The sequence below is a fragment of the Caloenas nicobarica genome, chromosome 2 (assembly GCF_036013445.1).
Source record: "Caloenas nicobarica isolate bCalNic1 chromosome 2, bCalNic1.hap1, whole genome shotgun sequence".
NCBI classification, from domain to species: domain Eukaryota; kingdom Metazoa; phylum Chordata; class Aves; order Columbiformes; family Columbidae; genus Caloenas; species Caloenas nicobarica.
The window spans coordinates 140,561,211-140,578,272 of NC_088246.1; the positions used below are offsets into that span (position 1 = coordinate 140,561,211).

The following is a 17,062-nucleotide window of genomic DNA, read 5'->3' on the forward strand; positions in this document are numbered from 1 at the left end:
CAGTACTGTCCCTTCATCACAGAAGTGATTCAGAGGTAGTGAATATCCCAAGGAAACACAGTAGTTAATGCTGTGTAGAAACACTCATAAAATACAACTCCACAGTTAGTTTAAAATACTGTTCCTATGACTTGAGTGGTTGTAGAGTACCAGCAGCTCACTTTTTTCCATACCCTCTCCAGTTGCTGTTTATTCCTCTTGAAAGCTGGTGGCTGGGTCTTATAAAACAGAACTCCTTCAAGGACTGCATTTCTTCCAGTTACAGGTTCTTTGCTTGTACTCTTGCCTGAGGTCAGTGATTCACTAAAACTGAAGTTTACAGCAGCCCTAAGGGGCCATCTTAAATTCATCAGCCTCCTGTGGAGCTACAATTTCATACAGGGCTGGGTACACTGTACTGCAAGAGCAGAGTGGTTTCAGAAAAGTAAACTCTGTAATACTGCACCTGAGCTCATGGGTGACTAACTGACCTTACCAAGAAAAGAAGGAAAAAAAAATAATAATCAAGAAGAGGTCATATGTACAAGCTGTATGGCTAGCCTGAGTTAAAGCAAGTTTGACATGTAGGTTGAGTGGACAAACTTGGCTACTCAGCCATGTTTAAAAAGTTTTGAAATTCTTAAGTTAGGAATGGTCAGAGTTGAACAAAGTTGTGTGAGAGAATGGAGCAAAGTAGCCCAGGCTCCTGTGATAGCATGGAAGGATGCTTGGTCTACATCTTGTATCAAGTCTGCAGGGGGACACTGGTCTCAATTTCCAGCTGCTGCTCTGTTGAATGCTGCTTTTACTGCCCTGGTCTCAAGTAGCAGTAAAGAGCATGAATCACCTTTAGTGTGGTCTTGTTCTGAAGCACCAAGTCCTGTTTCTGAAACTTTGTGATGTTTGTTGTCCTTATTTCACTTCTTCTCTGTACTTTTGGGAGGGGTTATTATTCCTCCTGTTGACACAGGTGATAACTGACCTGGGGCACTAGATGCTGCTCCACTGTTAACTTCTTCCTGTGTGTTAGGGGAGGAAGAAGACAGTCAATACCTGTGACAAGTTCTACTTTTTTGTTTCACTAGTACATCTCAGCAGTGCTTCCTCCCAGTGCTAGTACAATTCAAGTACTCCAGAATTAGGATAATGAATTAAAAAAAACAAAGCAATGTTACACGACAAAGTAAAGATGATTATCTTTTAAACACTTCACCAGTACTTCTAATCTAAGTCTTTGCTTATGGCTTGTGAGTGTTACAGTAAAACAACTTCAGTTTATAGCACCATCAAGGAGGAGCAAGAAACCCAAGGCTGGGCATGGCTGGGCACTGCTGGCCATGCTGGCTGAGGTGAACCAGGCCAGGTGTGAGCAGGAAAGAGCTGGGGCAGCGCTGGCTGCCTCAGGCAGGGAGTCTGTAGTGTGTTCCCAACTGCCCGAACAACTCCACAGACCACCTACCAGCATGTCCAAGTAGTTCGTGTGCGTTTGGATGTTATGTCGATCTTCTACTGCAACCTTCTTAAAGTTCTTCAGCTTCACAGGGACTTTTTTGGCCACGTTTGCAAAGGGAACCATCCATTCTACGCACTCTGAAATGCTGTCCCAATCTAAGCCTGGAGGGTAGAACACAGTAGTATATTTGGAAGTCATGAGGGAGTTGCACTGTGTTCCAATATGGTCATAAATTTAAAAATAACAGTACATAATAATGCAGATAAAATTTCAGAAACATCCTCCCAGAAACTTCCAGTGTTTCCTTGTGTTTGTTACTTAAAAGCCTTGTGGCAGAAGGGGGGTGAGCAGAGGTCTCCTCAGCAAAGCAGCTTTGCAGCCGTGAGGGTTCCTGTTGCTTATTGGGGGAGTCTGAACTGACTTTTTCAGCTTAAGCACAAAATTTGGTTCACACTATAAAAACATACACTATTGTCACAGTCCTTTATGGCAACACCCAAGTGCTGATCTTAGTTCAATGTGGGGGTTTTTTTCAGTTTATAAGGGACAGGCTGGTAGAATTAGTGGAAAGGTTAATTGGATTGAATGCTTCTGGCAGACAAGGATGACTGCTTGATAACTACAGTTTAGGAGAAAAAGTAGCCAAATAATTTGTAGCTAACAACTCCCTAAACAACTGGAATTCACAGAGCAGCAGTATCAGCCCAAAAGCAAAGATAAATCTGCTTCATTTCCTTGGCTAAGACCATGCTTCTGAAAGTGTTTCCTTCTTTTTTGAGTCTTTGTAACATCTGAAATAGCAGTAGGAAGAAGTGAAATAGGGGGAAAAAGAACTCCCACAGAACAGAAGAACAAACTTCGTGCTCATATAGCTTTTGCTCTTTGGCAGCCGGGTAAACTGGTACACTCTTAGCAGCCTGAGGCGTCTAACAGCTTTCAGAATTCCCTGCCTAACAAGACCAAGCTTTACAAAGGCTTCTTACCTGAAGCTTTCTTAACTACTTCAATTGAGGTATAGTGGCAGAGCGCTGCAGCAGCTAGTGTTCTATACTGGAAGTCCAAAGAATTCACATCTAGAATACATAGGTCTAAGAGCTGAGGAAATAGAGTGGAGAAAATAAGTTCCAAATTTGAACCAGATACTACTTTAATATTATTATTTAGTACATCAGCTGTCTCAGAAATTGCTATGCATGCAACAGTCTACGCTCTATAACATGGCTGGACCTTTTTAGCATCAAATGCATGCATCTAATTTATTTTTGGCACCAATTTCAGTTGAAGTGAGTCTCACCTAGTTGTGACTCAAATTGATTTGCATTTTTCCCAGTAACGTGCAAGAAAGACACTTTGCTTGGACAAATTTAAGTGTGCCTTTAATCTCTTAACAGAGCTCCAGGAAGGTGTTTTCTTAAAATATTACGCAGCAGCTCGGTGACTTAGACCAGTCTGCTCTTCAGGAAACCTCTGTGAGGTTGGACACAACACATGCCCATAAAAGTTGAAGCAGAGTAGTCAAAACACTTCTCAGAGTGACTTCTAGGCAAATACACAGAAATGCTTGTTACAAATAATACAGGTAAAAACAGTTAACTGTCCTGAATTATTTTAAATTATCATCCTCAGAGCTGTTGCCACTGCCTACTATTTGCAGATTGCTGTAGTGATTAAAAAAAGATGGATTTTTATTTTTCCAGTGTACAGAAAATTCTAAAAATGCGTGAAAGCAGAGAAACAGAAACACATGGGTGCTACCCCTCAAAGCCGAGTATGATTCTCTGGTGGTCAAACTTGCGCATTCCCTTAAAAAGTAACAGGTGAGGTAAAACAAGGATATGCATTCTCTGAATCAGTTTTTGGAGCATAGTGTTCAGTTGTGCTTTAATCACTCCAAATGGCATTTTCTGATAGAGTTTACAACCTACCTGTGCTATCTGGATGAATTTTTCCTGAGAATACTGAGGTAGCAGCACTTTTGGAACATCCTTCAGCGCATCCACTTGAAGATAGAGGTTCAGCCAAGAGATGATTGTCACTGGACAGAGTTCCCATTTTAAAGCCTGCAGATATTAAACAAACAGTTTAGCACAGAAGGGTAGTTCTGCGCCCTGATCTCTTTTCCCACCCTGTTCTGAGTTCGCTCAGCTTATTGGACAGATCCTCGAAAGACACTAAAGATTATGTACAATTTCAAGTACAAATACTCAAATTTAGATTGCATTCTCACTGTTTTTTGAACAGGCTGCATTACGATCAGCACAAAAATGTTTTATCTCAACCCCCCTTCTCTGTGCCTGTGCAGTTGGATCTTACGTATCCTCCCCACTCAGAAGCTGGGAAAGCAGCAGATTTCCCGAGTCTCCAGGCTGCCTGCCTGAACCTGCAACAAATATCGACTAACAAAGAATAAATGTAGGAGTTCTGTGATGATAAAGGTGGATCCTTTCCCACACAAGGAGCACTGGGTAGTGTCAGTTCTTTGCCTGCTCTCCTAGTGACGCCTGCTCCTGACCAACAAAGGACCCTGGTGGCAAGTGCACCACCTTGCAGCGACAGCCTGTGGGGCTGTACCCGTCAAGAGCCTTCAATTCCCTACAAGCCACGAGAACCCTGTCCTTTTTTAACAGACACGGACTTCACCCCAGCCAGGGCCTTTACAGGTCCACTGCACAAACAATGGAGCCTTCACTGTTCTGCAGAAAGAGGGACATACTAAACATGTTCCTTTTCTAAGCCGATAAACGACATTAGAAAGCAAGGCTCAGCTGGACAGTCTCTCAACAAGCACTTAAAACACAGCAAAGTTATTACCTTTAACATAATGAGTTCCATTCTTACAATATCATCTTCACTGCAAGCACCATCAGTGACGTAAGCAAATTCCTGTATTTTAGGAGCGTAGATTTCCTTTAAAGGGAGGGAGAGGAAAAGTGAAAATTATAGTGCCTTACCATTCTAAGCAAGCTTGAGAAGATACTGGCAAATACTTTTCAGTCCATATTGGAATATTAACATTTCTTATGCAAGAACAGTCTTTTTCTCATTATATGACGTGACTTGAATCTTACAGAATCAGGAAATACTAAAACCAAGCAGGTTATACATTATCTGTTGTAAAACATGACAGATGTATTGCAACTTTTTTAGCTCTTGGGGAAATAAATGCTGACCAAGCAACCAGAATAGCCTTCCATTTATACCACTTTCTACTCAGCTATTCCATTCGATGTAAAAACATACACCATCCTAATTCATGTACAGCACACTGTGGAGTTACAGAAAAGTCTTGCTGGTGCAGGTTATGCACAATGTCAGTCAGTGCTGATATAGTCTCATTGATTTAAAAAAAGCTAGAAAAAGATGAGAAAAAAATCCCATAGCCACTGTAGCTGCCAAAATTCATGGTGCAGGGATGGTTAACAAAGAAATTTGCCAATCCAGTCATGCCAGTTGGGGCCATGTGTAGGTAGGTGTGTTAGCAAAAGAGAACTTGCCAGCAGAACTGCTTCTCTGCCTGCTGGCTCCACAGCATGATGCCCCACGCACTTCCTTAGGACAGACAACTGCTTGTAGTGCAGTGCCTTGGCCTTAGGAACAATAGCTGGATCGAGGGGTTCCAAGTATAAAAACTTAATATCCCAAATTTTCCTCTAGCCTACCATGACCTACAAAAGGAGACATAAAAAAAATTACGCTCTGTGCTCACACATGTAGTGTGCCATGTAATGTATCACCACCCCTGCACTGGTTGCACTATCTTTAAAAGAGAAAAACCTCCACTAAATGGATTTACAGGGATATCAGCCTGATGTACAGGCAGTTTGAGACAGCCTTGGTTTTGTTCAAGTCCCACACACCCATTCCTGAGATTGTTTGCCAGTTGCTGTATATTTGGAAAAAGACAAAGCAAAACAAAACTACTCCTAGCACATTTGCATACCTTTTAAGTTTTTGTGGTCTCCTTCCCTGCTGCTGAGGAAAGGGAGGACAAAGACTACACTCCAAGAGATTGACATATGCACAACCGAAGGAAGAGAAAATAAATTCCCCTTCTGACCTGCAGTGTTGTATGTACAACATCAAGCCCAAAGAGTTCAGCGAGAATAAACAAACATGTTATCACTATCTTTTTAGTTACTACAAACTTAATATCCTCCTCCCCATAACAGAGCTTCTTACCTCAAGTTTGGAGGCAATGAATAATGAGGTAATTCCTATGAGCTGAAGCATGCTCTTGTTAATGTTCTTTTGTGTCAACATGAATCTATCAAAAAAGTCTTGAGCTAGGTAGAAGGTTTCCCTGTGGAGTGCATATACTTCACATACCTACAAACAGGAAAAAAAAACCCAAACCGTTCAGTTTTCTACTAAAAAACTATGTACGCACATTGGAGTATTCAAGCTTTAATAGTAAAACATGGTATGCACAATTTTATCTTTGGCACGCACTAACTATCCAAACTATCACACACCTGGGTGCGTTAGGATGCAGTGGTTAGCATGGGACTGGGAAAAGTATTTCCCATACTCCTACCTAAATATGGATTGGCTATGATGCACTAACATACTCCCAAAGTATACTTTTTCCAATCTAAATAGCATTGTTTTCCTAAAAACGAGTACGATTTTCTACCAAAAGAAGAAAGGCTCATTGAGGGAAGAAAAAAAACCAACCACACAAAAACAACCACCAACCACTTATTTGCTTGATTAAGAACACTCTGGGCTCAAGCCTCAAGTTGAAGTCACCAAGCAGATGCTCCCTGTATTCCTAGTAGGTCTGTCCCAGGGCAGAACCACTGGAAAACTTTAAAGTCTTTGGCTGTACAGCAGATAAGCCTGGAAGCTCCTACCGGAGGCGGCTCTGCTGGCAAGGCAGGAGCACTGCCCGCAGCCCCTCGGGCACAGGCGGCCCCGCTAAGCAGGAACAAAACTGCCAGAACGACCATCTGCTCCACATGGTTCCCTTGGCAGGGAAAAGGTTTAATTCTTGCATTGTATCAAAGTGGTTCAGATGTCAGTTCAACAAAAAAGGAAAGGAGACTGCCCGGGCCTGGAGATCCTATGCAGGGGCCTACTTTTCCCTCTGATCTCTAAGTGAGTTTGGGTGGGTCTACCACAACTCCAGCTTATCTGCAACTCTGTATCCCTTCCACAGCTAGAAATTAGTTAGATATCTATAAATTGCTTATAATCTACCTATGGTCAACAGGAAATAATATCCAAAAATAGATCCCAAATCCAAGCTTCCTGCCCTGCTTCATTATTTCACTTGAATACAAAGCCAGTATAAAATCTCACTACTATTATTCCCTAAGATAAGGTTGAAAGGCCATTTGCAAATTAAAACCCTTCCTGACCATCAAAAATGCAAATGGTTGGCGGTAACACCACAGCTCATTCTTTCAGACTTGATCTAATATTTGCCAATTGATGTGGCAAAATGTACAGACCAGGCCTGCCCATGAATAAATGGCACAATTTTTATAAAAGTATATTGGCCAAACACAAATAATAATACTTAATCACGTTAAATAGCATCTCAGTTATGAAGTTACAGAAGAAAATGTTAGGAGCTACTGGAAGACTCAAAATCTCTGGGATTTTAGTGCACTTTGGCATACAGAACCACCGAGCTGGGCAACAACATCAAGGCCCTTGTTGACATTTTTGTTTGCAAATTGGATTATTTTCCAAGTTCAAGATTTTTCAAAAAAAGCAACAAAATACAGTCTAATGGCAGTATGTAAATTACACATTAGATGAACCAGTGAAGTACACAACTGAAGTAGCTTTATATTCACAACGTATTTTTGGAGGAAGAGGAAAGCCACACGCTCCTTTCCTTTCCCTTGAAATCCCCTGCTATTAGCACTGTCCCACCAAGACAGTGAGATGCCACCAACATCTGCTTCCCCGGAATACTTGTTATGGAATCAGTAAACCAGCAAGGTCCCTTCAGCTGGATGGCAAGGGCTGAATGAGTCAAAGGTTGCTCTTGGCAGAGATGACCAAATGTGCTCAATATAAAGTTCTTGGAAACGCCTCCAGAACATAGCTCTCTATTTACAACACCGCTACTCCTTCGCGCAGGCTGCCAAGACTGAGAGCTTCCATTTTGTTTGACAACTGGAATAGTCTGAAGTACAGTAATTAGACTGGAATATGGATACGATTTATTTGAAATCTTTTTCAAATACAAACCTGTCTACATCAAGAACCTTCAGATGTCAGCCACGAAAGCACTACTTTCCTCTGCTCTCTCTCTTCATAGGATAGAATTTAAAATTCACTCATAACTCAGAAAATAGTGTTAGAGGCAGACATTTAAGAGGTCTTGATGTAGATGGGGGTGATAACTCAAGTCCTCAATACAGACGCAGTTGTCTCGTGGCTTAGCTACAGTCTAAGATGTAAAGTTAGGGCTCCATAACGAATCTGTCCATAGCAATTTCAATACAAGTGTCTCAAAATTAGATTTCTCCCCTTCCCAGGAAGTGGTATGGCAAGCGCAAAAATTAAGTACTATTGCTCACTGTCCTGTGTGGAAGGTTCAGCATCTCCTGCCAGGCAAGACTGAACGTAGCTCACCCAGAGGATCAAAAGTAGTAACTTGTAACCCCTTTGTTGCAAACTAGTTTTATAATTTATCATTACAGTACATTTGGCTATTAGACCTTTACGTAAAAGCTGTGCTTTTATCTGCCTGCTTCACAGACACAACACACAGCAAAGTAACTAAAAGAACATACCTCTAAGAGCCAGTCTAACAGTATCGATCTCATGTGAGGCTGCAAACTAGAATGTAGTGACGTGAAATGTTTGCAATGAGCGTATCTGTTCTCCTTCTTCAGGATATTGAGCCAGACATCTTTGGAGTTTCCCCAGCTACAGAAAAAGGTTACACAAAGCATTGTTAAGTATATGTACTTTCACAAAAGGAGTATAAAAACATTACTTATTGTTTACAGATATTCAGGAACAAAAAGAAAACTTCGGCATACTAAAAGATCATTACGGTAATTAGAAAACTGCAGGTATACTTTGAACACTTTACATCATCACAACAGCAGTTTGCCAAGATCATCAGCAAGTCCAGTTTTACAGAACAGCCAATAAAACTGAATGTGTGCATCCCAAAGTTGCACATACAACCAGTTTCCTAGTTTGCCTAGTTAGGTGGCTGTCCAGAGAGCAAGATAAAAATAAACCCTCCCCATAAAAAAAAAAAAAAAAAAAAAAAAAACCACCACACACACAACAAACCCACCAAACCACAACCACCACAACACAACAACAACCACCAAACAGCCCACTCCCCAGGAAACACAAAGTTGTCTGGTTTGGTTTGAGAAATACATTTACAGATAGCGTCTAAAAGTCACTCATCCATCCCTTCCTTTTCTAACCTACCTTAAGGCTCAGAAACAGGCTATTGTGAGAAAAACAGCAGGCAGACAGGACACATGGTGCGGAGGATTCCCTGTCCTCTCTCCACCTGGCCTAACAGGATGACTTAAGGGATAGGGGACAATGGTGACAAGTTCCTGCCCAGCAGGTCTCCTCTGTGACTACCTCACCTTCCCAGGTGCCCTGTAGAATAAATGTGAGGCTTTGCAAGTGGAACCAAAAATTAACGAGGATGATGGTTAATCTAGCTTAGAGGTGTTGCTGAGGTCAAGTCAGCTTACATCCTGTGTCAAAACTGCTTCCATAAAGGAAAAAAAAATGGGTCATTGTCATCAGAGATGCCTTATGAAGGAAACAGAAGGCCCAATATGCAGACTGGGCCCACTTCTCAGGGAAGTCTGTTGCCTCCCTGGGGCCCGGGTTAAAGATGTGAAGAAAAAACTTCTCAACCTGCTACAGCCCTCAGGTTGTTACCTATTATTGATTTTTCAGGTAGGCAGCAATGAAGTTGCAACGAGAATTTTGAGAGCAATCAAGAGAGACTTCAGGTCTTGTGGATGATTGGTTAAGGGATCAGGAGCACAAGTAGAGTGCTCTGTCTTTACAGTTGCAGGGAACAACAAGGGAATACACAGGAATATGCAGCAAAAAAACACCTGGCTCTGATGTTGGTGTCACCAGCACAATTTTGAGTTTTTTGATCATGGGTTGGTTTACACAACACCCAGGCCTGCTGGCAATAGACAAGGTACACTTGTCTCAAAGGAGGAAAAGGATCTTTGCACAGGAGTTAGCAGGGCTCACTAAAAGAGCTTTAAACTAGATTTGAAGGGGGAAACAGATAAAACCAGGCTCTCTAAACATAAGCCTGGGTGCGATACAGCAATATTTGAGGGATGGTGTGCTAGTGGGGCCCTTCAGTCTGCTGTTTCTGTGCAGGTAGGGGATGGAGAGCCATGCAGTAGCAAAGGCACAAGGGTTATTGATGTGTTAGAAACCATGGAAGTGCCTGAGAATGGTCACGTAAGAATTAGGGCTTCTTTCCCCAGAAAGGTGATGGGATCAATAGCCCAACTGAAGTGCATCTACACCAATGTACACAGCACGGGCAACAAACAAGAAGAGCTGGAAAGCCATCGTGCAGCAGAAAAACTACAATATAGTCACCATCACGGAAACATGGTGGGATGACTCTCACAACTGGAGTGCTGCACTGAATGGCTACAAACTCTTCAGAAGGAACAGGAAAAGAAGGAGAGGAGGTGGGGTAGCCCTGTATGTTAGGGAGTGCTTTGATTGTCTAGAGCATGATGATGGTGACCAACAGGGTTGAGTGTTTACAGGTAAGAATCAGGGGGACAGCCAACAAGGCAGATAGATCACAGTGGGAGTCTCTTACAGACCACCCAACTAGGATGAAGAGGCTGACAAAATATTCCATAAGCAGCTGGAAAAAGTCTCAGAATCACTAGCCCTTGTTCTCATGAGGGACTTCAAATTACCAGATGTCTGCTGGAAATACAACACAGCAGAGAGGAAACAGTCCAAGAAGCTCCTGGAGCATGCAGAAGACACCTTCCTGACACACCTGGTAAGGGAACCAAGTAGGGAAGATGCCCACTGGACCTGTTGTTTGCAGAGAAGGACTTGTGGGCCATGTGATGGTTGGAGGCTGCCTTGGGCACAGTGATTATGAACTGAGAAAGTTTTCAATTCTTAGAGAAGTAGGGTGGTCAGCAGAACTGCTACCTTGGACTTCCAGAGGGCAGAGTTTGGCCTGTTTAGGAGCCCTGGCTGACAGAATCACTTGAAAGGCAGCTCTGAAGGGCAAAGGAGTCCAGGAAAACTGGTCACTCTAAGAAGGAAATCTTAAAGGTGCAGGAGCAAGCTGTCCCCATGTGCCAAAAAATGAGCTGGCAGGGAAGACCAGCCTGGCTGAACAGAGAGCTTTGGCTGGAACTCAGAAAAAAAATTAGAGTTTATGACCTTTGGAAGAAGGGACGGGCAATTCAGGAGGACTAAAAGGACATCATAAGGTTGTGCAGAGAGAAAATTAGAAGGGCCAAAACCCAATGAGAACTTAATCTAGCTACTGCCACAGAAGACAAAAATGTTTCTATAAATATATGCACAACAAAAGGAGGGCTAAGGAGAGTCTCCATCCCCTATTGGATGTGAGGGGAAACATAGTGACAAAGGATGAGGAAAAGGCTGAGTTACTTAATGCCCTCTTTACCTCAGTCTATAATAGTAAGACCAGTTGTTCTCTGAGTATCCAGCTCCCTCAGCCAGAAGCAGCAGAATGAATCCTCCATAACCCAAGTGACCTGCTACACCACTTAGACACAAACAGGTCTATAGGGCTGGATGGGATCCACCTAAGGGTGCTGAGGGAGCTGGCGGAGGTGCTCACCAAGCCACTTTCCATCATTCACCAGCAGCCCTGGCTAACCAGGGAGGTCCCAGTTGACTGGAAGTTGGTAAATGTGACACCTATCTACAAGAGGGGCCAGAAGGAGGATGATTATAGAGCAGATCGTACTGAGTGCCATCATGTGGCACTTACAAGGCAACCAGATGATCAGGCCCAGTCCACACAGGTTTATGAAAGGCAGGTCCTGCTTGACTAACCTTGTCTCCTATGACAAGGTGACCAGCTTAGTGGAGGAGAAAAAGGCTGTGGATGTTGTCTACTTACACTTCAGTAAAGCCTTTGACACTGTTTCCCACAGCATTCTGCTGGAGAAGCTGGCAGCTCATGGCTTGGACAGTCATGCTCTTCACTGGGTAAAGAAGTGGCTGGAGGGCTGGGCCCAAAGAGTTGTGGTGAATGGAGTAAAATCCAGTTGGCGGCCAGTCACAAGTGGTGTTCCCTGGGGCTCAGTATTGGGGCCAGTTCAGTTTAATCTCTTTATCAGTGATCTGGACAAGGTGATCGAGTGCACCCTCAGTAAGTTTGTAGATGACACCAAGTTGGGTGGGAGTGTTGACCTGCTTGAGGGCAGGAAGGCTCTATAGAGGGATCTGGACCAGCTGGATCCATGGGCTGAGGCCAGTTGCATGAGGTTCAGCAAGGCCAGGTGTCAGGTCCTGCACTTGGGTCACAACAACCCCAGGCAGCGCTACAGGCTCAGGGAAGAGTGGCTGGAAAGCCGCCCAGCAGAAAAAGGACCTGGGAGTTTTGGTCAGCAGCCAGCTGAACATGAGCCAGCAGTGTGCCCAGGTGGCCAAAAAGGCCAACAGCATCCTGGCTTGTATCAGAAATAGTGTGGCCAGCAGGACTAGAGGAGGGATTGTCCCCTCGTAGTCTACGCTGGTCAAGCCCCACCTTGAATACTGTGTTTAGTTTTGGGCCCTTCACTACAAGAAAGACATTGAGGTGCTGGAGAGAGTTCAGAGAAGGGCAACAAAGCTGGTGGAGGGTCTGGAGCACAAGTCTGATGAGGAGAAGCTGAGGGAACTGGGACTGTTTAGCCTTGAGAAAAAGGAGGCTGAGGGGAGACCTTATCGCTGTCTACAACTACCTGAAAGGAGGCTATAGCATGGAGGCTGCCGGTCCCAGGTAACAAGTGATAGGACAAGAGGAAATGTCCTCAGGTTGCACAAGTGGAGGTTTAGATTGGATATTAGGAGAAACGTCTTCAAGGAAAGGGTTGTCAGGCATTGGAACAGGCTGCCAGGGAAGCAGTTCATTCACCTTCCCTGGAGATGTTTAAAAGATGTGTAGATGGTTTAGTGGTGGACCTGGCAGTGTTAGGTTAACAGTTGGACTCAATGATCTTAAAGGTCTTTTCCAAACAAAATGATTCTATGATTAATGTAGCTTGAGTTTAATTTGTAATTATTGTTACTAAGAATTTATGTGAGTTTTTTCTTAGATATACTTCAAATCCTACAGTTCCTAAAGGAGACAGCATGTTAATCAATACAATGCTCATTTCCTACTGAAATTATTGGAGTTATCTATTTATCTTTCCCCAAGCAGAAGCAGACACCATCATTGTCATCACCTTCAAATTCTAACCCTGATCAGTTCCATTCTGCTGTCATCATAAGTTAAAAGCTGGAGGGACACTTGCTTGTTTAATGCACAAGTCTCGCCATTTAAGGGGGCAGGCATCAAGAAATCTCCTATTATGATCTTGCTGCAGCAGTTAGAAAGTATGAAAAGGCAGGACACAGTAAATAAAACTCCTGCTCAGCTCATCAGAAAGGATGGAGCTCAGCTTTACTGGATGCCTATTGGCAAGAGGTAAACATCAAAGATTAAACTCCTTACACGAAATTCTGTATCTGAACACATCTTTGGGATCCAGCAGTTTCCAACAACTTGCTAAAGGAGTGCATGAGATTCCTTCCTTCACCATCTTTTTAATTTTGGGGGTTTTTTTGGTTTGCTTGGTTTGGTTTTTTTAAAACTACTTTGCACTAAGCTTTCCAACACATACCAATATGCAATTTGCTAGGTTTAGAGAAAAGCATACTGTTCTTTAAAGCACCGTTCAGCAGAGTTGGGAGTAATGCTGAAAGAGAAGAGCAGTTGAGCTTGAAACTCAGTGAAAGAGACTTTAAGAGGCCCATTGCTTTGCAGTGAGGCAAAACATCACCATGCAGTATCTCTCAGTTCTGGCCAAGTTTTGGCCAGAACAAATAAAAACACGGTGTATCTAGGAAAGTTCTTCTAAGGTAATGCTTCATGTTCTGCTTCTCTTCCCACTCACCTCCTCAGCAGAAGTCTTCCTTAATGCAATGCAGTAAATTTAACAACTCTTTCATTAAACACCAGGCTGATATAAACAGCAAACAGGGTACTTATCTAACACACCTGAATGGCTAAGAAATTCAGAAACTGAAAAATCCAATTTAGTCAGCTAATCTATTCCTCTGCAGAAGGGAAACTTTCTGGAACTGGAACTGCACCAAACTTATCACATTGCATTAGCAAGCTACCTGCACAGCAATATTGCCACACATTTATTTGCGTATTTGTACATTTTTAAGTTCTTAAAGGAAATTTTGCTTAGTATTTTTTTGGTCACTCAGTTCCAGTAGCACTGAAAGAAGTTAGTTTAACCATTACGTGCCTCTTAATCTCTTAGTGTCTCCAGTGTTAAGTTATAAAAGGACAGCTTTGAAAGGAGAAAATTATCTGCCCAGTGTGTCTGTATAAGATTGGGAGGGAAAAAAACCCTACAGAATTTCTGTCTTTTTTTAGACATAAAATTGTTGATGATGAGGAGACAAGCAGAAGTACGGGTTGAATACTGACCACTATTATACAAACACAATACAACAACAGATTTTACTACAGTAGTTCAGCATATTTCATAAAATATCAACAACTGCTGTATCTGGTAAACTTACTTGAGTTCTGGCAAAGGTGATGGATTTATGAAGAGGTTTCTGAACCTGTATTTTTTGAATCTTGAGAAGTCAGTTGTTACTGATTCTTTGTGAGGTGTTTCAATAATTATGCAAGGTGAGATGCCTCCTGTTATCGTGGGCGGCCAACAACTCTGCAACATAAACAAGGTATCTTTTAAATGCTGATTTTACTATGAGAGCAAGAAAGGCAAGAAGTAGATTACAGTAACAACATAGTATATCTAATGTATATTTTTCTTTTTGGACCTCAGCATCAATTCAAGTACTGAAACCAAGACAGACAGATATTAAATGTCAAGATGGAACATGTATAAACGGATTTGAAAAATTTGGGAAACTCAGATTTGAGGAAGACAACTGTCTTTAGTGTATGAACCCACAAGTAACCTGTCCATTGCTTGAGTTGCTCAGTCACAGCACATAGGGCAAAGGTACTCATTGCTACTAAAACACAGGACATGCGGTTGCTGGTCCTATCTACTTATCTACTCAGGGGGAAAAGAAAGGAGAGGGTGGAGGTTCTACTGTCTTCTCAGTGGAAATTCAGCAGCTTGTTATCTTCCAATTAAGCACTCCAGAGAGGAGCCACCCAGCTCAGCTCCAGAGCTAGATATCCACTGAGCAAGCAGGAGCTGTGAACTATTTCTCAGCCTGCCAATGCCAAATACAGGGTGCAATGACTCAAAGGGAGAAGAGCCCAGAGCTGTTCAAGCAGAAAGCCTCAAAGAATGAATTCTAGATCACTTTAGTTAACTCTGTAACTTGTTCCACTAATACTTATTTGGTTGCACGTAAGCAAAAAAAAGTAAGGAGATATGAAATGCATGGAACATATGCAATGCTTTAATGGCTGACAGCCTTCAAAATGGTGACACAACTTTAATTATGCCCTGTGGAGTTAGGGAGATCCCATTCCCAAAGAATGGCAACGCTTGCCCCTGAACACAGAAACATTTCCTGTTTAGCTGTTTTGCAAGGTAAACCACATACAATATCTAAACCTGTTTATAGCCAGACCAAAGTACCCCCAGAGTGAAGTGATGTATTCCAGCAGAACTGATCTTAACAGCACACAGCCACAAGAACAGGGAGATCCTGCTCCTTCTTCTCTCCTGTGATCCTCACTGCCCAGGTCCCACCCCTTCCTTCTTTTTTCAGCTCTGATGCTTGTCAGACCCTCTCTTAGGTTGATTCAACCCACTAACCTGGCAGAACAAGAACTCATTTTGTAATGCCAAATCAGCAAGCTGAACCTACATATTTCTTCATTTAAAGAGAACCAAAATGGAGTAAGGCAGGGGATGGAGTGTGTAGACAGCTATAAAGGAAGGAAAGAAAGGGGAGCAGGATTTCCCTCTTTTGGCAAAGGTAAGTTGTGACACATGGTTCCACCCCAAATACAGCTGACCTACTTACATAGCATTTTTCCCTACATAAAGTTTGCAAAGACAACTTCACAAACAGAACTTTGCTTCAGCATAGTTGCTAGTCTCATTTGCTTTACAAACCAAATAACTGCAAACAGGATCGCTTGCAAGAGAAAGTTACGTTATTTTACTAATCCACTTTAAAATAAACAACTGTAAAGTCCCTCACTCAATTTAGGACTAGCCTATGTTAGTTAAAACAGATTCCTAAATTGATTTAGCCAATAAAAAGAACTGATAGATGTAAGTAAATAGGGCCTCTGTGGTTATGAGTCTTCTTAACTAAATGGCTGTGAAACCACACCTTAAGTTAAAACAAGTGCAATGATCTTGTTTAGGCTTGCCTCTAGGCCTTACCTGCTCTGCATGTGGAATTATTCTGAAATATCTGGTTTTATTCTCCTTTTTACACCTAACCTTACTCTGCAGTGGTTTCCACACTGAAGGACCCTTTATCAACAACAAAGCCATGTGTAAAAAAAGCTGAAAACACATAAAAAGATGCTAAGGTGCAGAGCTCCCATAGTTTTTAATATCTGAAGACAGAAACTTCCCCTATTCAATACTTTCTAATGTGGAATGCACAACTTCACACCCACCAACAAAAAACAGATGGACTCTCTCACCTAGTTTGAACTGGTAATCAGGATTGAATTACCTTAATCTCATATTGATGTTTTTTCGCAATTTTCCCATCTTCTTTTTTCTTAATCTCCTGCTGAGAAGGGAGACACACATCAATGCACTGACAATGACCAGCATACCCACCTCTAAAGCTAAAGTAAACTGTTGTTACCCCTGCCCCCCTTTCTAACTCAACAAAAATTCTCCCATCCAAATGCACTGAAGAACTTTCAATATTATTAAACTTTTCAAGTTGCCCAAACTGGTCACCTCTGCTGTTCTCTTTTTTCTGCTCTGAAGATGTTCTGGCACCTGCAGTTCTTGTGGAGACTCTTCTTGACATGACAGTGGCTGCTGCTGCTGCTTAGCTTGCAACCGGCTACTGCAAAGAGCAAAAAGACATTAGCAAGCAGCAGTTGTTAGATGAATACAGATAAGCTTGGTATATTACAATGCTTAACAGTTTACCTGCGTCTTGACATCTTCTTTGGGTTGTAAGATCTCTACCTGGATCAAAGGAATAGCATAAACTCAGTTAACGTACGCTCAGGAAGTTAGGATCAAGTTCCGCACTTTGCATCATAAGACAACTGAAACAGAAGGGCACAAGCAAGGAATGCCCAAGCAGAGAACTCTCTAGCATTTAACCACCGGCAGCTCCACATGCTGCTGGGGGTTATGCTGCTGAAGGGGGTTACACAAGGATGCCCTCACATGCCAGCGGGCAGTTTGGCTCAGGCGAGCTGGGCTCATCTAGCCATGGGGATGGGGCAGGGGGAGGACA

The 17,062-nt window shown here is 42.6% G+C and overlaps 1 protein-coding gene across 1 annotated transcript; it reads right to left on the bottom strand.

The window, feature by feature from the left end:
* Positions 1 to 51: 51 nt before the first annotated feature.
* CCNE2 (cyclin E2) lies at positions 52 to 16,781 on the bottom strand. The gene is made up of 11 exons (XM_065628241.1): positions 16,747 to 16,781; positions 16,549 to 16,660; positions 16,313 to 16,369; positions 14,207 to 14,358; positions 8,185 to 8,320; positions 5,612 to 5,758; positions 4,244 to 4,339; positions 3,358 to 3,492; positions 2,416 to 2,527; positions 1,439 to 1,593; positions 52 to 998 (listed from the first exon to the last, which is right to left on the bottom strand). The coding sequence occupies exons 1-11, from the start codon at positions 16,758 to 16,760 to the stop codon at positions 897 to 899; spliced, it is 1,218 nt and encodes a 405-aa protein (XP_065484313.1). The 5' UTR covers positions 16,761 to 16,781; the 3' UTR covers positions 52 to 896.
* Positions 16,782 to 17,062: the final 281 nt, after the last annotated feature.